The sequence below is a fragment of the Copadichromis virginalis genome, linkage group LG22 (assembly GCF_057382275.1).
Source record: "Copadichromis virginalis isolate Kocher_CV1m ecotype Utaka linkage group LG22, C_Virginalis_male_GT1.1, whole genome shotgun sequence".
NCBI lineage: Eukaryota > Metazoa > Chordata > Actinopteri > Cichliformes > Cichlidae > Copadichromis > Copadichromis virginalis.
Genome location: NC_140638.1, coordinates 8,786,109 through 8,812,108, shown reverse-complemented (window position 1 = coordinate 8,812,108; position 26,000 = coordinate 8,786,109). Strand labels below are relative to the sequence as shown.

Below are 26,000 nucleotides of genomic sequence, written 5' to 3'. Positions count from 1 at the left end.
ACTGGAATCACAACAACAATTGCCTCAAGGTAAAGACCCTACAATAATGCAAAGAAAACAGAGAAAACCCCAACAATTATATGACTCCCTATAAACAAGCACTTTGGCAACAGTGGGAAGGAAAAACTCCCTTTTAACAGGAAGAAACCTCCAGCAGAACCAGGCTCAGGGAGGGGCGAAAAAGACATGAAACTAATAAAAAATAAACTAAAACTAAACATTTTCAAACACTAAAAACTCAAATTAAACAAGAAACAAGAAATCCACTCTGGGAATTAACAGAAATTAAACCGATTTTTTTAAGTCAAAATGAAGACTAATTACAAATTACAAGACTGTAATAACTCTGTAATAATAATAATAATAATAATAATAATAATAATAATAATAATAATAATAATAATAATAAGAAGAAGAAGAAGAATAATGTGGCTAGATTCCTAATAACTTCATCTTTCATGACATGACTTTAGCAGGTTTTTAACATGGGAGTCTATTGGGACTGACCCTGCTGGAGCTAGCCTCAAGTGGCCATTTGAGGAACTGCACTCACAGGCACCTCTATGTTGTTTTTTTAGCCTGGGGGGGGGGGGGGTTCCTGCTTGGTTCTGCTTGGTTCTGCTTTACCAGTAAGGCCTTCGCTACTACACTAAACTAACTCATAGTAAAAAAAAAAAATGTTGGATGTCTGCATATCACAAAAATACTCTAAGCCTTGCCAATGGCTGCAGAAATGCATGAATTCATCAGATACCCACCTTAAATATGAAATGTTGTCCACATGCCAGAAAGGAAGCTCCACCTTAAATCAGAGAACTTGAAAAGGGCTTCAGAGGAAACAAATGCCTTGTCATAATAAAAAACTAAACAAACTTGCGAGCAAAGGTTTTATTTAGAATCAGATCTGTGTTTGAGACCTGTTTTTTTACCAATGTTTCAAAAACCAAGATCTGATGTGGACTTTGATGGTGTCTTAACATATTTGAAGCTTAATTCGGAGCCATCCCATAGAGCTAAAACAGCTCTATGAGTCCATCCGGTCAACATATGTTGTGTCACTTTGCATCAATAGTGACAAGTAGCTTTGCTGATATCAAAGCAGTTCTTCTGTTTGCCATGCTCTGCCTACATTATCAGGGCAGGATGTTGGCGTTGTTTCTCATTATCTGCTGTATTCTTTTTTCAGTTGTGGCTTTGGACCCATCCGGTCTTTAGTGGCCTGTTACTAAGGCTGGTCCACAAACCAACAACAGGCATCGCTGGAAAAACTACGAGCCCCAGCACCTCGCTGACGTAGAAGAGTCCACGAGTCAATCAGCAGCAGAGCTATTTATTAACTGCGGAGTGGTGGAAGTGTTTACTGCAGCACATGTTTCAGTTACACATAGTTGTGGAGTGGCAACCCGGCCCCCCTTTTTTGCCCCAGTTAGGCGCCCCCCCCCCCCCCACACACACACACACACAGCCCCACAAGAGCTTTCCATGAGGTCAAAGAAACGAGTGGGGCTCTTTAAATGACTGGAGAGCCACCGAGCCACGTCCCCGTGATGAAACAGACGGCTAGGGTTTCACAAGTGCCGTCACTCCCGCAGATATTCTGGTGAGGAGAGAAAGCTCGGCCAAAATGAGATCCCAGTGGGTGAGGAGGGAATATTGCTTTGGATGTGGGGGCATGCATGCCATGATGTTGCATAATGGAGATAAATGTGGATTAAGAGCTGATTTCTAAAACTGTTTCTCTAACAGCCAGTCGCACAAAGTCCCACAAAGTGCAGGGAAGGAGTCGTACTGTGAGGAAAATTGTGCATGATGTAGTTTGCACCTTGACACAGATAAACTAATGGGTGCGGAACACGCACACAGAAGTAGTGGAGTTTGCACCTTCTGCATTTAATTTAGGAAATGGGCTGCTAACTATATGCAAACTAAGTGAGAACATATTAATTGGCCTATTTTTATTCTAAATATTTCTCTCTGGTGAAATTGAGGCTTTTTACTCCCACTGGTGTTAGTCAGCTCAGACCGACATATCTAAACAGTTGTCAAATGGATTTCTATCAAATGCTCATGTTTCTCACAAGATGAAACCTGTTGACTCTGTTGGTCCTCTCACATTTCCCGCAGTACTGCCATGCGATTACTATATCAGAGTTTTTCCTGGCTTAGAGCAGGCCTTTAGACAGGCGGCTGTGTATGTATGTTAGTACAAACAGTTCATGTACAGTAAAGGTAGCAAGTTTGTGTTACCTTGTCTGACAGGAAACTATGCTTTAGAACAGCCTAAAACCTCCTTTGTAGTTTTGAGTGAAATGTCATGACTATTGCCATGAAATCTGGGAGGTAAATGTTCAGACAATGCTTTGGTGAAATCTCTATTTTTTATTTTTTTTAAAAAGGTTTCCACTCTGAGGAGAGTCTGCAGGATGGCAATATTTAATTTTTTCATCTTTGCAGTCAGAAAAAGCAAAAAGCAAATATCAAACAAAGTTATCTGATACTAGAGTTGCTACTGGCATCAGTTACCATATCTAACTGTGAATTTAAAATGCTTTGTCTCCCAAATTTTGAAACCAGTTGCCTTATTTATGTTAATACAGTATATTTGTGAACAAACTTTTAAAAATGGTGGAATGTAGCTTGGTTGAGCTGCAGTTTTGCTCTTGCACACAGGACTAAAGGGTAGAATCAGTCTGATATAACAATGTCTTGAATGCAAAAAGCATTCTGCAAAAGCCCCCTTTTCTACATACCAACATATTAGATGTGTTACTCATCGTCACGGTGAGAAATCTTTCAGCAAAGCACACTCCAGGATTACCTGAGAGATGGGTAAAGTGTTCCTGGAAAGATAATGCTTCAGACACTCGAGTTAAAATGAAAAGATAAAAGAGTGACCTTTAAATAAAGGTGCACCATAACACGTCCAAACTGAGAATGGCCTTAGCCTGACACCACCAGTATCACACCAAACAGGGCCTGCTGATATGATTCTGTAAAGTAGTTTCCCACCTCCAGGGATAGACAGACCGTTAGAGAGCCTCATGTGACTGTTGTCGTCAAAGAAACCTCGGGCCTGCTGCCAGCTACTGGAAGGTCCAGACCTTCCAAAGATAGCAACAACCCAGCCTGCGAGTGCTGAGGATAGGGAAGCCGAATAAGTCTACACCGACCACGGAGCGGCCTGTGGAAAACTCTATGAACATTCTCAGTTCAGCGTGTCAAATGACTGGGTATAGCACTTGATTTTTATATAGTGCTCCTCTTACCTCATGTAGTGTATTTTTGTTGTTTTTCCTATCAGCCTACCTTTCTGACATGTCTCCCCAATGTGATGTTTGTGTAAAGTTGGTCAGAAGGTTCCTTTGTGAGTGCGCATGCGCCATTAGCGTGCTGCCTGCTGTAACCCCTAATTTCCCTCGGGATGAATAAAGTATTCTGATTCTGATTCTGATTCTGATATGCAAGTCCTATGCAAACACATAATTATGTGTTTGTGCCCCACAGACCTGCATTCTGTCAGGGAGGGGGAAATGGAAAAACAATTATTTGCCTTTGCAATAACTTCAAAAACCCACGAGAGGCCTAAACAAGATCTCAAGGATTTCTCATGCTTTATATGTTGGTCATGAAAGTGCACAAGGTGGTCACTATATGTTCTTGCATGTACCAGCACACCTGCTCTGCTGCTTCTGCAGCCCCATCTGAAATTCCACAAGCAGGCAGTCTTTAACTTAACATCCTACGCTAACCAGATGATGAATGGCTCTTTCAGGGTGAAAATGGCAGCAGTTTAATGTAAAATGCTCGTGAGGATTAGACTGCACATAAATCTTGATTTCCATGTGCAGTGTCTTACAGCAGCGCGCTGATCACTCCTTTGCAAGTGACGCCAAGAGGAACAGATTCAGCAGATAAAGTGGGTGGAAACTGCAGATTAACGCTGTTTATGCTCATTTAGTCAGTAATAGATGACGAGGGCACAGTTTGAGTTGCACGTTTTCTTTTAAGATCTGTTACCTTAACATTTCATAGCGTGTTGTGCTGTGCTGTGTCATTCCAACTCAAGTTATTCCACTGTTTATATTCAACAGGATGCTCGCCCTGGCTCACATTGTGCAGGATTAGCTTTTGCATTGGATGTTTCATTCCAATCACTCGGAGCTCGGCAGTTTGGCGTGGCTTGTTTTACTCTCTCGGATCTTTTGAGGTTCTCTGCCAGCTTCTCTAATTGGCCTCTTTTGCCTCTGGAAACCCCCAGTGAGAGAGAGGATCTCCGCTGGACCCGTGCGGTGGTCGGACGCGCAGATGCGTCAGAACGAAGGAAGGGCGGCGCGTCGGTGCTGAGGTGATCCCCAGCTTTAAAAGCGCACAAGTTCTCTGTGCGCCGAAGCAGTGCGTCACGGAGACCCAACAGAGGCAGGATCCCCCAACAAAGAGTCAGATATCTCAGCACAGCGACGAAGATAGCCTTTCTTAGCGCAAACGTCTGCATCCTAGTCATGACCTTATTCCACGTGTTTTAACATTTCGTCGCTTATTTTTCTTCCCCCCACTTTGAATGCATTTCCCCCCCTCCTGTATCTGAAAGAATAGAGAACCATCGTTTTTCCCTTCCACCGAAATAATTTGTGATTTCTGATCGTGGTGAAACAGCGAGAGAGGATCCTGAGCAACAGCTGGGGGAATTTATCCGCTCCACTATATGGATAAGGAATCGTATCCGCCTGCAGCTGTACTCAGAGTTTGATCTCAGAAGTTGCTCTGCTCAAAGGGGAAAATGAAATCTGCTGAAGAGGGTGAGTTTGACTTTTTGTCTAGGCTTCCCCATCAGAGTGTTTAGTTTATATTTTATTTATTTATTTTTAATCACAGCGAGGTGCGGCTATTAACGTGGCATTTTTTTTTTAGCTTCTTGTCAGTGCCTGACACTTTACACCCGCATGCAACACATTAAACTGGGATGTGTCGTTGAACCGTGGGTCTTATCTACACTAGCTCAGTATATTGTAGTTAATTACAGTATTAAAGCAGCGGTGTAGCTATTTAGTGAGTGCCCCTCCCTGCTGATTTGGACGAGGTGGGCGTGGTTCTGTTGCTGTGAATCTCTCATGACTAAAAAGTGCGCCCAATAATGTTAGTCGCTGAGGACTGACAGGGCATTGTGGGTAACAGTGTGCTAGTGCTTCAGAGGACAGTATTGAGCAGAGTCGTTTGATGGTGCAGCTAGCCCCCCTCCCCTCAAGGCAAACTGTCAGGATGTCAGCTAATTTTAGAAAACACACACTTCAGTGCTACTGTATCACTCACCACAAGCAGGATTTTAAATGTAGGCATAATTTTCTTTTATTACAAGGAGTCATATGGTGCTGCATTGATGTCATAGTCTTTATGGCTGGGCCCCTAATTCTCTCTAATTTACAGCAGACAGGAGCTGCGGTGACTGCATATGTCTGTCTGCAGCCGCCGTCTCCATGCGTATCAATGTGCCCTGCATGCTGTGGTCACACTCAGCCGGCTTCATGCACCATATAACCACAACTGCCTTTCCCATGTCAACCCCCCCGCCCTCTGCACCTAATTGTGACCTCAGCCATCACCACAGATGGGCAGAGTTTCATGTGTCCCAGCGGGAGCACTGGCACAACACCACAAGCTTCTCCTGGCTTGGTACAGCGTGCACCTTTACGGCATGCAAATAAACGAGTCATGTCCCTCCTGTGTTTATTTTCGATGGCTGCTACAACATGAAACGGGCCAACAAAAGCATCAGTGTGTTTTCATAATGTTACAGTTTATGGGCACCGTGTGCATTAAGTGGTATAAATCTGGCAAATGTGGAGTGGAAAAAAATTACCTGGTTTTGCTTTTGGTTATTTTTAGACTGGAGTTATTTTTGGCTCCTTTATTCGGATTTCCCACCCAATTTGCTTTGTACAATTTGGGCCATTCAGAAAGAGTTTGTATCACTGGCCTGACTGGCGTGTTTTGAGATCCTTTTCAGATGAGGCGATACCTTTTCAACTTGCAAACCTTCTGCCTCAGGAAATGGTCAAGGCCAGATCCAGTAGGCAAGCTGTTCTTTTGCCATTACAGCCAACGCCTCTGCAACAGCTCTCATAAGACTTAACTTTGGCATCGGTCTCCCTCACAGTGAGTGCAGCCAGTGAATGTGTGTTTGATTATCATGGTAACAAACTCAATCTGTTTGCTTTCCAGATGCATATGGCTACACGCCAAACGTCAGTCTCTCTCTCCCATTGGGCAACCCTTGTCTTCCCTCCCAGTACCACAGCCTGCAGTCCAGCCCTGCCATATCTGTCTCTGTCAGCGAGCCTCACAGTTATGACTCCCAGGATGACATGAGAGCGGCCGGATACTTTTCATCCACAAGCATCCGCCCAAACGGAGCCCCGACCTTGGAGAGCCCTCGTATCGAGATCACAGCTTACGGTCAGTTTCCTGAGGATGAGGTGGAGGAAAGCAGCCTTCCTGTTGCTAAGAGAGTCAACTCCATAGTGACACTGACCATCCCTAGTGCAGATGGCTACCGTGACCCCAGCTGCCTGAGTCCGGCCAGCAGCGTCTCATCACGTAGCAACCTGTCCGATGCATCCTCCTATGAGTCAAGCTTCTCCTACAATTACGACAACTCACCCCAGAACTCCCCCTGGCAGTCTCCCTCTGTGTCCCCCAAGGGCTCCACCCTCACCCTCCCCAGCGACGGCTGCGCCTCCGGTGGCTCTCCTCGTCACTCCCCCTCCACGTCCCCTCGCACGAGTATAACGGACGACAGCTGGATGGGACAGCGTGGCTCCAGGTCCAATTCCCCCTGTGGTGCAAAGAGGAAGTACAGCTTAAATGGCAGCGGAGCGCCACAAAAGCACTTCCCTTATTCACCCAACCACTCCCCAGGTCTGTCCCCACAGACATCTCCTCGCCTCAGTGTCACAGAGGAGACCTGGCTGCCAAACACCAACCAGTACACCAACTCAGCCATCCTGGCAGCCATCAATGCCTTGACCACAGATGGAATGACTGACCTTGGAGAGGGAATCCCCATGAAGGCCCGAAAAACCAGCCTGGAGCCCAGCACCACCATCAACCTGAAGGTGGAGCCTAGAGGTGAGGAGCTGAGCCCTAGGGAGCTGTGTCAGGATGAGCACCCAGCAAATCGCATGTCCCTGAAGAAGGAGGGCTACTGCGGTGGGTTTCTGGATGTACCACAACACCCATATTCCTGGTCAAAGCCAAAGCAGTATGTCAGGTAAGGATGGTGGTTTACTCAAGCATGAAAAAATGCATTTAAATGTAAAATTCTTTTAGTATTTCTGGTATTTGATCAGATGTGTTGTTCAAAGACCGTTATTCTTTCACTATGTCTGGAACCGGAGTGAATTTTGAGTAAGGATTAGTGTGTTTAAGTATCTTTAAGCTACTGGCTTTATCACATGCTCTGGCGTATCGCAGTGTCCACATTCTGCACATTCTACCTTGATAAGCCCATCTAAAATAAGCCCTCCTCTTGTTAAGGTGACATGTTGAACATGTATTTTTTTTTTGCCACTACAGCCCATCTTTGCCAGCTCTCGACTGGCAGCTGCCATCCAGCTCCGGGCCGTACAGCCTGCAGATCGAAGTGCAGCCCAAGTCCCACCACCGAGCCCATTACGAGACAGAGGGCAGCAGGGGAGCAGTGAAGGCTCTGGCGGGAGGACACCCAGTCATTCAGGTCTGCTAGAACCAGTGCTTCTTATTTGTATTTTGACTTACAGTGACTTTATGTGAAGAATAATGTTTTTCCTTTGTATCATATGAGCATTTTAATATGCAACGCAATCTAGAATTTCAAAAGAAAGTGACTTGAAAAACAAAGAGATTCACATTTATCATCCACTGACTGGGAACAAAGCTTCGGTTTCCTGCGGTAATCGGAGCAACACATGGTTCGACCATTAGGCTCATTTTTACTCCGGCTCCTTACCTCGTCACTTCTCACCTCAACACCTCCCTCCTCTTGTCTTTTACCTCATGTGTTAAAAAAGATTAGAGCGACATGTGTTTCATGACCTGCCTCTTATGTTATTTAAAGATGTAACATTTCTGAATGGAATACCATAGGTATGCTATTAGACAGACCAGTCCACTCAGGCAGTCAGTTCCTGTCCAGACGAGGGTGACTCAGATTTTTCCATTGCGTTTTCAAGTGCAACGCAGACAGTTATGAACTAATGTAGCATGGCCAGTAAGAGCTTAGTCATGAGCTTTAACCACAGTAGCTGTGGTGGTTGAGTCCAAGAAGAAAAAATGTGGACATCTGCAGATGTTTTGGTTATAAACCCATCTGGTCCCCCCAACCATTACGCCACACCGCTGACCTCAGTGTTTGAATAAATAAAGGGTCTGCAGAGAGGCGTTAGACAAAGCGAGTGTAGGGAGTTCTGTTGGTTTTATTAACACCTTCTGGCTTTTTCTTAACACGTTACAAAAAGTCAACGAATTTACTAGACACTCTTGTGTTTTTCCTTCGCTTTTGATAAAATATTTTTTTAGACTAAGCAGTTTTGCATGTTTCTTCGGGCATCAGGGAATTCTTACATTGCTAAAGAGTGATTTTAATGTAGCCAGTTTGTGAACTGCTGTTTTGAAGCCCTGACGTTGGTATATGGGGCATTGCTTTCTTGTTTTTTGTTTGTTTTGTTGTGATGAAGACATGCCCATGTTTAGATTAGTTGTCAGGGAGTGCTAACTACTACCTTGGTTAGCAAGGTGTATCTGCATTTCACTGGGATAGAATTAGATGCAAACTGTGGCATGAAGGTTTCCTTCCCTCACAAACTGACTCTGACTCCTTTGTCTGTTTTAATCCAACCAAATACTGAACAATATGATACGGCGCCGATTACTCAAAGCAGCCTTTACTAACACGCAACATGAATACAATTTAAACTGGTTATAAAAAATCCCGTCTCCAAACTTGCCCATTTAATCCAGTGGCTATTAACTCATCAGCCTCAAGTGGCCATTAGAAGAACTGCAGTTTTTCTGCTGCTGAGGTTGCTGTTTGATTTCATATCCATGCAACATGTTCACTCTCAACACATTTGGACTTAAGTGCATTAAAATAAGTGATAATAAAATAAGCTGGACTGGATATTGATAACTATGTGATATAAAGTTTTATTTTGTATCATGAAAGGGAAAGAACCAGCAGCATTCTAGTCAAAGAGCCCTTAAATCTATTTAACAAAGAGCTTATACAACTGTGTATTTATCTGAGAGAGAATTTGGCATTTTTGTTGAGTGCGCAAACTGCGCAATAGTGACAAAAAGTCTGTCAACACAAGTTAAAACTCTCGACCTTTGAGTGCGTCACGGATGAGGAGGAGCTAGCTGTGGCTAGTGATGGTGAGGATGGAGGAGCACCAGGAAACAATATACAAATACTCAATTTTAGGATGTTTTGTTTTTTTTCCTGTTGCTAATTTTGTAGTTGAAAAAGTTTGCCTGTGATTGATTTCGTGTAACTAATTGCAAACAGCATTCGTCACAGTTGGTATTAAAAATAGGATGTAGTGACGTCTTTTTTCCTGGAGTGATCTTACTAAAAGGTTAAAAGTAATAGTGTTTGAATGGAAGTCCTCTGTTTGTTGGACAGAAATATTACATTTGTATGCAGCGTTGGAATAGAAAAATCTGGAAAGCAAAACACGTTGTATTAGCCATAGTGTTGCAACTACAGCCGCACATCTGTGCGAGGCTCACCATGAGAAGGTGCTAATGATTTAATGACAGGGGTCTGGGTTCACCTCAACTGAAATAGAGTGTGTGTGTTCTCTTTAAACCTCCCCCCCAACTTTTTCTGCCAGCTACCACCCCAACCACACAGACTTCCCTTTGTTTAGGAAAGTTCCTCTCTGTACGGCTGACATCATCGCGCCCTGCGTCCTGCGGAGGCGGCAGCAAGCTAAACCACACACGTTTCTGGCAGGCTGTGATGGAGATATTGGAGGGAGCCTCAGACAAGGCAGCTCCATCTCTGCGACTTCCTGATTACACGGTGCGCGCAGCCTCTGCCGCGGACGCTGGCTGACGAAGCCTCTGCGGCTCGTCCCGTCGCTTTTCTGACTCAAAACCTGCCCAGACTTTACAGAGTTTATTCTGGAAGGTCCTGTTCAGTGTGGTACACATTTTCTCCACCCCTAGCATCAGCACAGTTAAGCTGGCTGTTTTCTGTTCTTTTTCAATGCCATCACTGCTGCCTGCCTCAACCACACCCGCCCTTGCACCAGCAGCAGACTGAAGAATGCCCCTCTGAAGTGCTGCGTCCAGTCCTCACCGCAGCTTATGCTCAGGGTTTCAAGCTGTACTTTGGTGGAGAGGAAATGCTCTGTATTCATGTCTGTGAGGTCCTCTTTTTCACCCTGACTGAAGTAAGCTTTTATGATCTGACCAAAAAGTACCCAACATGCTCTTTTGAAGTATGTTTTTGTAGATTTAGATGCTGTTATTTTGGCGTCATGTGCTTTTTCTTGGCCTGTGTAATTAGCAAATGCCATCTGAGACATACTGGGTTATCTCTCTTTGAAAATAAAGATGGAGGATTCCCATTTATAACCATTTTAGAGTTGCTGGGGCATCACAGGAATGGAAAGGAAGCGCTGGTCACCCTCACCCGGCCGGAGTCTCGGCATTCCTCTTGTGGGTGATAATGTGAACTGGGGAGGCTTGGCTGCTTCGCCAGCGTCAAACTGCCAGAGTGAAAGAGCAGTGGATTTACATGAAGCTGTATCTCAGTGATTTTAATTGCATCAACAAATCATAACTGTTGTCTGCTTGAATTGCTTTGTAAAAACATATGATTCAGATCACGGAGCAGAAAAACTAAAAGGGAAAGGTTTCTTAATTTCATGATTGCTGCTTGTGTCTTAAAATGATGGATGATGATGCTGACATAAATTACGAGCATTTCTAAATGGATGCTTTGTAAAGGTTTGGAAGCAAAGAAACCAAAAACAGCTGAAAGCAGTCAGATGATATTATCAAGTTTGATTATTTCTACTTGTCTAGACTTTGTTGCTGATAATAATTCAAAGCAGATAATCAGTAATCTGTAAGTAATTACAGTTTGAGAGTAACTAACCTCGCGAGCAGACTACCTCACTTCATCACACTCCTTCCTGCTGCCTGAATAAACAGCATTGCTAGGCAGCAACCCATTTCCTTACACAAATATACGGGGCTTTCGCAGGCTCTTAACCCTGACAGGGATCCTCCTCCAAATCACATGTTATGCCTCCCCAGTCTGAGGCTTTCACTCTCATTGTGGGCGCTGCTCGCCTCGAGTGCTCCCCTTATGTAAGTGAAAAGTGCGGTCTTCATTTCAACATTTCCACACTGATTGTTTCAGCCGACACTCTTTTCCAAAGTGCCTTATAATTAGTCGGGGTTGAGTGTCGGCCTCTATTACGCTTTGACGGGTTTGTGGATGACGATGTGCGTATAGTGCTCGTTTTATAACACTTTGCTTGCAGACTCAGACCAGTTTGACTCTTAGAAGCTCTTAATCAGTCAAGATAAAGTGCTGTTCTGCGTGATAGCATGCAATAAAGTCTACTTAGTTAAACTGTATTTTTGAATACATTTGAATACTAATAGCCCATAGAGAGAGGAAAAAAACGTCCCAATACTTGACCCTGAATGGCCGACACTAATTCAAACCTGATTACTGGAGGCATTTCAAGTGAAGCAGAATTGCTTAATGTAATTTAAAAGATGGAAAAACTTTAAGACTTTTTAGCCAAACAGGAGCAAGTCCAGCTGGGATGTTTTGGTTAAAGATGGAGGAAATTTAAGAGCCTAAAAAATTACAGATTGGAAAAAAAGAGCACTTAAAAAAAAAAAGAAAGTTCATTTTTATATTAATCCACATGTTGATGTTTGCTGAAACATATTAATCATGGTTTAAAAATAAAAAAAATGTTGCTTTTCTCTGTTTAGTTTCCTCAGTTTAAATTGACAGTGGTGTAAAATGTCGAGCCTCACTCATATTTACTTAGATGTAAACATAAAACTAATGTTAAATATTCTGCTGTAATTCTTCTGCTGCATTGTATGGATAACATACATAACTCTCTGACAGAGTGTCAATAGTAGCCGCTGTTCTCAAATTTCAGCACTGCACTCCCAGACTGCACTCTGCAGTCTGGGAGGTTGAGGTCATCCTGGCAGGAGGCCTCTTGTCAGGCAACACCTATGAAGGTCTGGGATTACTTTAGATGCTCTGGGACGAGCCCACCAACTGTAGCAAGCAGTTAACTTGACCCTGATTGTCCCTGTTTGGGTCTAAACGGCTCGACCTTGACTTTTCCAAAACACTGCCTCAGTCATGTCACAAGGCAAGCATGGTGCTCACAAATCACAAAGCTGCAGACTGTAGGTGTATTTTACCGCTCTTTGGCCCCATGAGATTGAGCCACTGTTGGATCAACATCTTGGCAGACCTGACATGAACTCGTAGAGGAAGTGGGCACAGGCTGTTGGTAGTAAATTAAAGATGAAAGGGGTGATGATTACACGGTCCTAAAAGGCTACTTTGTTGGTAAGCCTGACCTCTGAAAGACCTGCGTTACGTTCTGACAGTTTGTAAGCTTGACCGCACATGTCCGTCGTTTCTTTGTCTCTTAGCTTCACGGGTACATGGAGAGCGAACCCCTGACTTTGCAGCTGTTCATCGGCACAGCTGATGACAGGCTGCTGAGGCCACACGCCTTCTACCAGGTCCACCGGATCACAGGCAAGACGGTGTCCACCCCGAGCCACGAGGCCATGCATAACAACACCAAGGTTCTGGAGATCCCACTGCTACCAGAGAACAACATGCGGGCCATGTGAGTATCGCCAGACTAAAAAAACAGCTCAAGACTTGACTTGGACATCCAGTCTCAAATTGTTTAAGAACTGGCGTGCACTGGAATGAAGCACTGGTTTTAAACTGGGATGAATCTGATTGCCAGTGAAACCTTTTAAAGAGTAATTTGAGACAATGGCAATGCCAGTCTCAAGTCATTAACCAAGAAAGCACATTTTGTACAAGCCCATGTCACGTTCGGTCACTGACAGGAAATCCAAGTGAAATCTGCTGTCCCTTGAGAAATTTCCTTCAAGTCCATCAAGAAAAGTCATGCCATGCATTGAGTCAGCTGAAACAAGTCCAAGTCAAATCTTTTAATTGTCCACGAGCAAGCTGCAAGTTAAGAGTGGACAATTTCGTCAATGTTCCCTCAAAGCTCTCGCAATCAAGTCCTTTGACTTGTTTGATTTTGCTTTCAAGTCAACATTCGACTTGAATATTTTAACATTTAAATCTTAAATGAATGACTTAGATTTCACAGCAAGTACACAACGAGTCCAAAAGACTTGAAATAATAATTCTTGCTATGATGGAGTTTAGTGCAGCCAGTAAACACCAGCTGCTGTGGTAGCTGTAAAAATGCATCTTCACTGTTATCATATTAAAGGGATACTAAAATCACGGGAATTTATTTCAACAGAGGCATCAGTCTGGTCTGGTGAGAGGGGAATTTCACTCCTCTCGAGCTTCTAAAGCCTCATCAAAGCATGTTAGATTGCTGCTTTTGATTTATCTGTGCATGTCTTTGAGCTTGCATGTCTCCTTTAGGGCTTTAGTTTTGCTCTTGAAGTGTTACTCTCCGCACACAGATGGGTGGCTTTTCCCATTTTATGAGCTTCAGAGATCAGATTACTGGGAAGTCTTCAGGCTGCTAACAGGGGACCCGGGGTCTCTGTCTGTGCTGCAGGTAGTAACATCCTGCTACCATCAGCACTTCCCCTGCTTTTTAATGGATGTAACACATAAGCTCCACTTATACAACGACTTCACCTCGGGGTTTCTTCACAGTACTGACAGAGTACACGAAGGGTTTTGTGGTGGATTTGACATGTGCTCCAGTCCAGTGTGACGTATATATGTTTCATAATGCGGTATAGGATACAGGCGTTATTATATCCCTGGAATAGTTAATCATGATGATTTAGGAGGAAAAGTTTTAAATTAAATTGTTAAGCAACACCAACGCAGATTTGTTTTTTGCGGCTAATGAAGCCACAAGAGTCGAGTTGGTATGAATTCAATTAACTCTTCATAAATTAGTGCCTTAAAAGAAATAAAAGTGTCTTTTTTTTGTCCTCGTCTTCTAAAAAAAATGAAAAAACCCCAAAACTCACTGACGAGATCCCTCAGTATGTGATTTTTTGCAGTCAGTCTGTTTGTGTAGGCAGAGAGCAGAACAGCTGGGGTCCTTAGCATCAACACCTGATTACTTCACCAGTAAAGCAGACCCTGGTGTCTGCCCAGAAGAATGTAAGGGAGTGTCCGAGTGTGTGTAAAAGTTGACATTAAGTAGGCTTTGAGGAATGTAGCATCAAGTAGCAGAGCGATGGAAAAGCCAGAAACCGTTTGGAAAGGCCTGAGGTACTGAAGTATGAAAAAGTTAGAGGAGTTCAGTGAAGAAGGGGCTTATTAAGTGTCCGATTAAGACTTTGACTCCTCAAAATACATCTTATAGCCAATTCCTGGTGGTGAGATTTGTGCAGGGGCAACAATATTTAAGGAGCCGGCTCATGTGAATCAAACAGATTCATGAAAAATTGAATGCTTCCAGGCGTTTTTTTCTTTAGAGCTTCAGTTTTACCCCAGAGCAGGTCCACTGAGGCGTAAAAGCTCTGCTGGGAGTGGGGATGTTAATCTTCTGTTGACAGCCTTCTTCGGGGCTACAGTGATGAAGTCCAGAGTGAAAGTCTTTGCTACATAAATCCTGATTAAGTGTGAGATTATATATGTCATAAACGGACCCAGCAGACTCTTTGTCTTGTGTCTTTGCAAACACAGAATCGACTGCGCGGGAATCTTGAAGCTGCGTAACTCGGACATAGAGCTGAGGAAGGGGGAGACCGACATCGGACGCAAGAACACGCGTGTGCGGATGGTGTTCAGGGTTCACATCAACCAAGCCACGGGGAGAACGGTGTCTTTGCAGGTGGCATCAAACCCCATCGAGTGCTGTAAGTACATCCACTCATATTTGTCCTGCTTTGAAAATGCCAAACTTGAACTCATCAGCCTTCTACAGTCGTTTAAAGGGCTCCATTAGCGTGCACACGGGTAGAAGCGTAAGATGGTGTCACTGATCCCAGCAGGGAAACTCATTCTGTGCATTTAACAGACTCTAAGTATTACAAGCAATGAGCATCCACCATGATGCATCATTTCCAGTTGTAATTTTCTAAAAAGTCATTTTGTTAATACCGGTTCATTTGAAGACTTTATTCCAACTGAGCACCGAATTCTAACAAAATAAAGTAAATAAAGAAAATAGACTACAGTCTCCAGAGATTTCCTTCTAACTGTGACTGGCTGCTGGCTCACAGGTATGGTGTAAGAATCTCCTCACATACCTGCAGTGCAACAAGACATCTAAACAAGCTTGTCCTTCAAAATAAAAGCACTACAAGTAGAATTATGATTTAAAAGATGCAAAATCAGTGATTTTTTTTTAATTTCTTGAAAAATTATCTGGATTATGTGATAAATATAGCGTTAACAATTAGACCAGTTATTTGTTTAAGTTCCTTTGATAGGCAAATTCACCTAACAAGTTTGTGATGGCAGGAGAAATCATAGGGAACTCATACAGCCTAGCACCCTTTTACCACAAGGCGCAGTGCTGACCACTGAGCCTTGTGCTGCCTAAATGGCTGTCACACCCCTCTAAAGGGTCAGAAGTATCCACTATATTTAACTTAATCAGTGTGAGACAACTCTTCCGTGTGAATGGGTGCTTTGTACCAGACGAATATCTCAACATTTATTGGATAGACAGACACTCACACAGCTGCTGATGGGGATGCAGACAGGCTTGTTTTTGTGAAATACTGTATCGTGTTCCAGTTTTAGACTTTTAATAATTCCTCAAATCAAATGGAGTGAGATTAGAAAGACAACAAAAGTCCATGTGACTGGTGGTTGTAAGTGGATGCCGCTCGATTCAAAAAGATCACAAGACCGAAGGACTGGGCAGTAGATTAATCAGAAACGATGAGAACTGATTAATCCTTAATTGATTAACCAAATTGACGTAAGCTTCTCAAATCTGAAAATGTCCGTTTTTTCTTTGCAAATCAAATTTCGTTATCCGTTTCTCGACCAGATCAGAGAATATTAATGAGCAACGTTGGACTGAGTCAAAATTATGAAAGAAGAGAAAAGCTGTAGATTCCCTGATAAAGATAAAAGGAAAAGATGCAGCCATGTAACGAGAGCCACTGAATGCGGTTCATGTGATAGTGAACTACACTTTAATGTAATACTATTAACCCTGTAAAAGCGTTTTAAGCCTGGCTCGATAAACCCCATTGACTACACTGCACTGGAGTTGACCTTTCAATGGACCGGGCTAAATTCAGGCAGATCAGCCACTTCATGTGGTTCTGGCACCAAGGGCTGCCACACAGATTAAGTCTTATGAGGTAAATGAAAGACAGTAGTTAAACCATGAGCTCAACCCCTTGAAATAGACCATTGTTAGTTTTTGAATGACTGCCACAAAGCAATTGTTTTTGACCAAAATTCGCCTGGTGTGTGAGCGAGGCTGAAAATGACACACAGGCGAAGAGCAGCAGAGAGATGTGGGAGAGATTGATCGTTTCCAAAGACAGGGAATTAGAGTTTTATCAAAATCAGAAAACAGCAGCATCAAATTACAAAAAGATGATTCTCATGTGAGGCGAATATTCAGCCTCTGTTTATTTATCCAGGTCAATCAGAATGAAATTACATGGGCTAAACTTGGCTAAGACATCAGCTTTACATCTAGCTGAAGACAGAACAAGGTTTGCGAGTATTTTGTGGCGTGTGATAGAACGTTTTGGAGGGGGGAGAAAAAAATGAAGGCAAACAAGGAATGAGAAAGACAGGCCAAAAGTTAAGAGTGAGGCGTAAGGAGGATCAGGAGAGGAAATATTTGAGAGGAAACATCCTCTATAATTTAAGGGAAACACAAATAAACACAACATGAAGCCTCTCTATGCTTACTGCCAAACAGGGATCTTAATTTTAACATGGAGAAGTTGAGGTTTACAGCTCTGTGAAAGCTGTCTAGGTAGTGATTCAGCCTCGGTCTGGATGCTCAGGTCTGCATGGGGAGTGGGTGTGTATTAGCTGAGCGATGAAGCCCGGTTTGTTTTTTCCCTCCCACAGCTCAGAGATCAGCCCAAGAGCTGCCGCTGGTGGATAAGCAGAGCCTGGAGACGTGTCCCGCCCCCGGAGGGGAGAGGATGCTCCTCGATGGACACAACTTCCAGCACGACTCCAAGGTGGTGTTCGTGGAAAAGGCTCAAGGTAAAGCCGGAGGAGATTTTGCGCTGTTTCATCTCAGTGCAGCAGTGTGTGTATGTGTGCCCGTGTGTGTGTGAGTGTGTGTCTCCCTTTCTCTGCTGTTGGAGAAACCCCAGGACTGCTCCTCCCCTCCCAGCTCCTCTCCTCCCCCCGCCGTCAAAATATCCTCCATTCTGCCAGAGTGCCACATGTGGTGCACATTAATGCGCTGTATTTTTAACCCAGCAGATTTACTTTTGCAGAAGTTTCCATTGCCTGTTCAGCAGAGGAATGGATCACAAATGCAGCATGTGTTGCGTATGTGTGTGCGTGCGCATGTAGGTGGGTGGCTGTGCACGTGGTGTGGACACTTTTGTGTGTGTGTGTGTGTGTGTGTGCCTTGCATCAGTATTTGTTTCTCTTTTTCTTACGTTAAGCCGTTTTGGTTAGGAGGGAGCGGGGACTGCTCCCAGATGTTGATACGACAACGTTTACAAACAGCAATTTCCTTGATTAGCTTTAGCAAAGCAACGTGAGGTACAGTTTGGGCCAAGGCTGAGCAATGTAAACACGTGTGATCCTATCACGACGGTGACTCATTCAAAAAAAAGAAAAAGAAAGGAAGCCTTTTCATTGTTCCACCTGTGGAAGAAGGAATTCAAGGCTGCACGGGCACACAGGCAGCCCGCCTCCAGCACTGTACGATGGAGTAGTGAGATTGTTTATTAACACTCGGAAGAAGAATCTTTTTCCTCTCTGCGCAAACTCTTTGTTTAACTCTGATCTCATGAGGTGAAAAGGGCAGATCAGAGGCAGAACTAATGTCATGTGATGAATTAGAGCTGACACCAGAACCACTTTTTGGAGCACGACATGAAACTCTGGGTTGAACAGAAATGAAAAATATGCAATATCCACTTTGTAATAAACTGATGTTAGCCTTGGAGTCTCATAGGAATTGTCCTGACACCTATACTTTTCATGTTATACACGCTTCCTCCATATAGTGTAGTTAAAAACAACAGTGGATGCATTTTCATTGTTATGCAGATGATACCGATCTATATTTATTAATGAGACCTGATAACAAAAATTAGTTTGTGCATGTCTTGAAGACATAAAGGTTTGTAATAACCCCAAACAACCTCATAAAAATTGTGTCCTACTGTTGTAAAGAACCTAGGACTCATTTTTCACCAGGATATATGTTTCTATGCAGACATTAAACTAATATTTAGGACAGCTTTACTAAAACAGAAACATCCTCTGCCATCCTGTCATGCTGAAAAAAAAATGGTGCATTTTTCTATCCCTAGACTGAACTATTGTAATTCATTATTATCAGGCTAACATAAAATTTCCCCGAAAAGCCTTCAGTTGATTAAAACCCTGCAGTTAGGGTACTAAGAGGATAAAGTTCATGTTGCTCCCATATTAGCTTCTCTTCACTGGCTCATTGTTAAAACCAGAACTGAATTTACGTGCAGTTGTCACACAGTGTGTTGCTAGCTAAAGGTCCAGCTCCTGTATTTCACAGGGAGAGAAGGGAAAGAGAGCAAACTTCACTCAGAGATGGAGAAAGATAAGAAAGACAGGAAGAAGAGTGCTTGATAAACTTGAAATTTAAAGTTTACATTAAGTCCTCCTGTTTTTAAATCTGATATTGACTCTGTACATTACGTATTTTTCATTCGTGAAACATGCTGCAAAACAAACCGGGGACTGTAAATTTGACTTGAATTTAATAGAAAGGTCCATTCTGTTTTTTAAATTTAGCATTAAAGTGATGCATAAAGTGAGTATAGCATTACTTACTCACTTAAGGCAGGTTACAAAACAAGGCTTTGCCTGCAGTCCTGGAGTATGAGCTGATAACAGCTGATCTCAGTGCTAGCCCACAGCAGAGCTATCAGTTGACAGTCTTTGAACATTTTGTAGGCACATTTTCTTTAAGCTGATTTACCCTGCTTCTAGTTGATTCTGCCTCTGCAAGCTGCTTCACAACCCACCTCTTCGTTTCAGTGCTGTGCCTGACTGAATGAGCGTCATCCTTGTTATCGCTGATGTCTGTTCTGTTGTGTACCGAGCTTTCACCCCTGCCTTATGCTTTCCATATATTCACATGGAAAAGATGGATGTCCCCAAATACAATAATACCACAATAATGTAGATGGAAATCTTCCTTTGTGTAAAGTGATACTGGCTGAATTTTAATCTAACAAACTTTCTTCCTTTATCTCACATTTCAAATGTATAGCCATAGTGTATTAAATTATTTAAAAAATATATAGCTTGTTGAATATTTAGATAAACCACATTGCAGGTAGATATGAAATGTGGTTGAAAGCTTCAGACACAAGTGTGAAAGTGCTGTCAAACTACTGTCTACTACCTAACCTTTTCATCGATACCAATTATCTCTATAAATGTAACCTTTTTAGCTCTGCCTCCTGGCGTTTCATCCAATCAGTGTGTCCTGCTTGGCAAACCACATATTTTTGATCCTAAACTGAGCAAAGCATTAGTTCGAACAAGCCGTGAAATCTGCCTCAGCTGTAAACTCGCCAGATGAGCTGCTCTCAGAGCCGCTCCACAGTAGCTGATCGTCCAGTTGATATTGAACTGATATTTAAGATAAGCTTCAGAGTGGACTATTTTATCTGCTTTAACCTGCCGTCAGTTGCTGGACATCTATAAGCAACTTGGCAACCCATCCCCAGCCCAGCTCTTCCTTTCCATGCTGTCTCTGACTCATTAAATGCATGTGTCATCTCTGATGCTTGCTCTGCTTTGAATGGCTGGTTTGCTGCTGTTTCTGCTGCCTCCTGTTTTCCATGTATGAAAGAGCAGGAAGATGCAGTGACCACGCCTTATGCTTTCCACGTATCCTCTCGAAAGGGTGGAGAGGTTCCAGAACAGAACCATGTTGCTGAATATAAATTAATAACAATTTGGCTGAAGCAGATCTGACTGAATTGTGTGTTTCTGTTTGACCCAAACCCTGAGCTCATTGTAAATACATTCATCTGGTTCATTTACAAAGGAAACAAAACAGAAACGTCCAACATGTTTGGGTCTTTAGCTGCTCTGGTTCTCCTTGAGCTTTGAATCTAGCCGTCTTTAGGGCCTCGTGGACTGATGCTTATGGGTGTGCTCCCTTGTTTTTGATGAGGGTTTCCCTGCGTCTGGCACCAGCATCAGATTCCTGGGCAATCCTACCATGGAAACACCCTTGAGCCAGGCTTCCACAACACTGCCCCCCCTCCACTTCCCTCCATCCGTCCACCTCTTTATCCAAGCTGCTTCTTTGCCACCAGCTGTCAGTTCATTAACTCTATGAGCTGCGATCTCCCTGTGGATCAAACTGGTTCTTCTTTACAGCTGCTCCCTGTATAAACACACAGATAAATAGAAACAGTAGACTAGTAGAGACGTCATTACTCTCTGGGGTGAAACGGCATCACTGATATAATAAGATACTAACTAATAAGGCCAAGGACTAAAGGCTCAAATCTGCATATTTCAAAAAAATATACAACTCATCTCTGTTTTCAAATCTTCATGTAGAACATGTACGCTCTGGAAAAGTTATAGACTTTTATTGTTTTTTTACTCGTGCCAAAGCGGAGCTCTGAGAAACCATTTAACAATCAAACTCATAAATCCGGAGTGGTGGATTTTGTTGCCATAAAGGGCTTAAGCATTTATTTTTACCGATGGACAATTTTCCTGCAAATCTTCCAATAAAGCGCTCTCACAAAGCTGCGGTAACAGAACATGCGGACGCTGACAGATGCAAATATTCCTGAGAGTTGTGTTTTTGCATCCGTCCTGTACTTGCAAGTGAATACGTCTGTGTGTGTGTGTGTGTTTTAGTCAGAGTTTCCCCTGCAATTATAGCCGGGATGAGTGACCCTGCCTTGAGATGCCAACTTGCTAAAAAAAAATCAATTTGTTTTGGTTTTTGTTTTAATGTCCGATGGATTTTTTCCCCCTCTTGCGGTAAATAATGAAAACCTTCTGGAGTGCGAACGTGACAAGAGAGGGTGACCTTGAGACCTCGTGTTTTTTGTGCATGTGCAGTTTCATGTTTTTGAGTTTGTTTTTGTTGCTGCCCGTGACTCACGCTCATGAAGGAAATCCCTGTTTTCCCATAGAGACCTGCACACTCTGTCACCTGCTCTTTAACACACAGTCTGAAAACACAAACTGGCTTTGCTTTATCTTGCCTGCATGTCCCGCCTTTAGCAGAAATGGCCAAGATAACATCGGTTCAGCTGCCACTCGTGACTACAGCCAATCAGTCATAAGAGATTACTGTATGGCTTTGGTGCTGCAGACATCAGCCTGTAATCTAAACCTAACTCGATCTCACCTTGTTTTCATTTGCAAAATTACTGCCCAGGAGATGCTTTCTGTGATAAGTCCCAGCCACTCCATGTGGGAAATTAGGCCCTGCTGTCCTCTAGTCACCTCTTTGTGTTGATTAGTACTGGAAGACTTCATTTGTTGTCAGCAGGAGTATAAACTGTACCTTGGTTATTTAAAAAATAGATATGCACCGATAAAAGTAGACACATTATGTTCCGTTTATGCTGTTGTAGTGTGGATGCTTATGTTAAACGTGGGCAAACGTAGACATATTGGAGTCAGCGTATGTACTAATAATCCCTGTGAAACAAGGCTTTGGGTTTCAGGCCGCTCTAAAAGCTTAGGCTCAGACAGATTTTTCTACTCTTGGCTCTGGATGATGTCAAAGAGAGCGGATATCTCTAATGTGGTTTTGTCAGAAGCTCCACCCGCCTGTGCTCAAAACTTCTGTTTATGAAGGGCTGCTAATCAGAAGACTGGATACCCTTAAAAAGAAAGCTATCTTTAAGGGCGATGATCTGAGGCTCTGCGCCGAAGCCCAGCTAAAGATAAACAAGGATTATTCCGAGCTGCGACTCAAAGAAAATGGAGCTAGAAGTGAGCATCGCAGGTCCAATATAAGGTTACAAAATGTGACAAGTTTGTTGTTAAGTTATAAGATGTTTCATAACCTTACCTCATAACCTCATAACCAGCCAGGATCTTTCTCTCTCTCTCTTAAACCTTCATGTTTAATCCCAACCAGTCATTGGAGATACGCCCTCGATGAGCTTGCTGAACATTTCTTCCTCTTAACCCTTTATTGGCCAAGGGACCATATGTGCTACCCTATTGCATCTGAACAATGAAAAAGAAAATAGAAAAAAGTTATTAAAGTTAAACATAAGTTCTCCAATAGCATGCTAGGGTTGAGTATTTGAATTTGAATGAGAACTGCTGTTGCTTGGGATCCAGCGATGTGGAGAGTTATGCCCCTTTATGACCAAGTTCTAAGTTTTGTTGTAGTCTTGTTTTTGTTGTTGCTGTTTTTGTTTTGGTTTAAGAAGCTGGTTTGATTTCATTCTCCCAACTGTTTTTTTTAATCTGTTTTAATCATGCTTGGACTATATGACTAACATGATAAACAAACCTCTCAGACCCACTTACTAGTTTCCAGCTGCATCACATGGTCTTCATTTAGTAAATGGTGTTGACTAATGAAGCTAAAAAAGGATCTTCTTGGGGTTTTTTCTGTCTACAGTATTAGATTTTAGCGAGGCCTGCTGCGTCACCTGGATGCTGACATTTCCCCCCCAAATTTGATGATAACTGTATAGTTCAGAAAGCGTCCATTTTAGTATTTAGTATTTATTTATTTATTGTCATTGTCAAGAACAATGAAATTGCGTTTGGGGCTTCCATACAACCCAAAAAAAAGAAGAAAATAATAAATACCCCTTAAAACCCAAGTGTACATATTTAACCCAGTGTGACTCCAATGCAATAAGACAATCCTTAGCAATAATGTTCGTAGAAATTCAGACAAAGACCTGAGAAACATGACAAAATACAACAATGCAACCCATTCAATATTATTGTACTGTGAGATATGATATCAGATATGATAGTTATCTATTTAAGAAAGAGGGGGGGGGGGCAGGAGGGGGAAGAGAATAAAGATATGATGCACCAATGCAGACCAGTTCATTGCTATTAAGAAGTTGGATATGGTTATTGTCCGTGAGAGGGGGGCAGAGAGTTCAGGAGCCTCACAGCCTGTGGATACAGGCTGTTGGCCAGTCTGGATGTTCTGGCCTGTATAGACCTGTACCTTCTCCCTGAGGGCAGCAGATGGAAAAGGTGGCGCGCAGGGTGATGTTGGTCCCGCAGGATACTGTGCACCCTCCTCAGACAGCGAGTGGGGAAGATATTACTGATCTCTGGCAGACTTGTTCCAATAATTCTGCCAGCTTCTTTCACCACCCGCTGGAGTGCTTGCTGATCGGCCTTGGTGCAGCTGGGGAACCACACTAGAAATCCATACGTCAGAACGCTGCTGATGGCACAGTTGTAGAAGTTCAACATCAGAGATCTGGGAATGTGTGCGCTCCGCAGTCTCCTCAGGTAGTAGAGGCGCTGTTGGGCCTTCCGTATAACTGAGGTGATATGGTTGCCCCAGGACAGGTCCTCGGTCACAGTTACCCCCAAGAATTTAAAACTGCTCACCCTCTCCACCGCCTCACTGCCAATGAAGAGAGGCAGATGGTTGTTATGACCCCTCTTCCGGAAATCTACAATGATCTCCTTGGTCTTTTTGGTGTTTAAGACCAAGTTATTGTCGTGGCACCATGACTCTAGTTGTTGCACCTCTGTCCTATAGTTTGTCTCATCATTGTTGGATATAAGTCCGAGCACTGTAGTGTCATCTGCAAACTTAACAATGAGATTGGACGCGCAGGAGGAAATACAGTCATGGGTGAAGAGAGTGTATAGCAGAGGGCTCAGAACACACCCCTGAGGGGCACCGGTGTTGACCACAAGGGTGGAAGAGGTGTTCTTACCCACTCTGACACTCTGTCTACGGTTAGTGAGGAAGTCCACAATCCAGTTGCACAGAGAGGAGTTAAGTCCCAGTTGGTGGAGTTTGGGACGAAGTTTGTATGGCCGGATGGTATTAAAAGCCGAGCTGTAGTCTACAAAGAGGAGCCGTGCATAGGTGTTCCTGTGTTCCAAGTGCTTCAGTAATGTGTGCAGCACTGTGGCGATCGCATCCTCGGTTGACCGGTTCTCCCTGTATGCAAACTGGTGCGAGTCCAGGGATGGTGGAAAAGCAGCTCTGATGTGTTTAATGACCAGTCTCTCCAGGCATTTGGCGGGAATGGGGGTGAGTGCCACAGGTCTGAAATCGTTCAGACATGTGACATTTGACTGTTTTGGGATGGGAACGATGGTTGCTGCTTTTGAAACGATAACAACTGGACTGTTTCACAACTGCAGTTATCTGAAAATAATGCACACCGTTGATTACTTTCACCGGGTCCCTCCTTTTATTTGCTGGAGTATTTTTAATCAAGTGTGGTTCTGCACAGTGTTTCCCTTCAATGATTGATAATAGCGAGAGATCCTGGAGGAAATCCTTTCAGAGGAAAAACCCCAAATGAAAAGAGCACTTTCACATCTGGCCTGGTATTCTGGAGAGCTGCCTGGTCGGCTGCAATCAGCATCGCTGCGAATAACAATTTCCCTGATCCATCAAACCTACAGCTATGTTTTCCTTGAACCATCTTCCTCACCCGTCGCTCTTTCTGTGAGCCGACGAGTTGGAGCTCCGAGCAGGTAGAAAAGCCGAGCTTTCCTCGTCTGACGGGAACACCCAAACAATTTTGTCTAATCGTTCTTGGTCAGAGCAGCAAGTAAGACGAGCTGAAAATTGAACTTGACCGCGCTGCGTTGCTGTGAGATGGTTTCTAAAATTACCGGTAGAAAACTGCAGACAGCCCTCCTTCTTTAAACTAATGAGAGCTGTGAGCGAGATGACAGTAGCGTAATGACAGTAATGTACCTTGGGGTGAATGAGTTTGTTTTAACTTGCACGCTCTGTTAGCTGTGCTATCTTTTGAGCGGTGGTTTGGTTTGGAGGGAGGGTTCCTTTGCTTTGGTGGTGCGCATGGTCGGCGCACTTCACTTTCATTAGATTAACAGAACAATGGCTGTTCAGCGGTTTGGCTGCTTCGGACACTTTTGAGAACAATGGCTATTTTTCATAAACAAATCAATTACAGTCACATAAACAGATGAGATGATGTTTTCATAAATTATAGGGTATGATTTCTTAAAAAAGAAAGAAAAAGACAGCTTTTTTGAGAAACTCCAGAGATTGATTTCTCTATGAAACGGGTGACGTTGTGTAGTGGCAGGCGCCGCTGTAGCTTTAAGTGGTGTTCTTGAGGGCTGGATGTCAGTATCTGCTGCCATTTATCAGATTTGAGCTGGCCTCAGTTTGCAAGCAGCTTCCAAAATCCAAATGTTTTCAGGGTGGTAAGGAAGAGGTCTCAGTCGTCAGTCAGAGGACAAGGGAACTCTTTCAGTGTGCCACATGGACTTGGGTAGAGCATATGTTTATATTTACTGTACGTTATGAGGGCTTGGGCACATGCCACCCCGCTGTTTCACTCTGGGCACCAGAGTTTTACTCCACCCAGCCTCAATTAAGACACACAAGGAGCTGTTTGAATCTCTTTCTAAACACAACATGACA

The 26,000-nt window shown here is 43.4% G+C and overlaps 1 protein-coding gene across 1 annotated transcript in view; it reads left to right on the top strand.

Moving 5' to 3' along the window:
• The first annotated feature begins 4,396 nt into the window (after positions 1-4,396).
• The window catches only part of nfatc1 (nuclear factor of activated T cells 1), a 49,500-nt gene continuing 27,896 nt past the window's right edge, over positions 4,397-26,000 (top strand). Inside the window, exons 1-6 of the mRNA XM_085445398.1 lie at positions 4,397-4,796; positions 6,217-7,264; positions 7,570-7,729; positions 12,685-12,887; positions 14,909-15,081; positions 17,276-17,416. Coding sequence (XP_085301524.1) covers positions 4,778-4,796; positions 6,217-7,264; positions 7,570-7,729; positions 12,685-12,887; positions 14,909-15,081; positions 17,276-17,416 — 1,744 coding nt within the window. The 5' untranslated portion in view covers positions 4,397-4,777. The remainder of the gene's footprint in view (positions 4,797-6,216; positions 7,265-7,569; positions 7,730-12,684; positions 12,888-14,908; positions 15,082-17,275; positions 17,417-26,000) is intronic.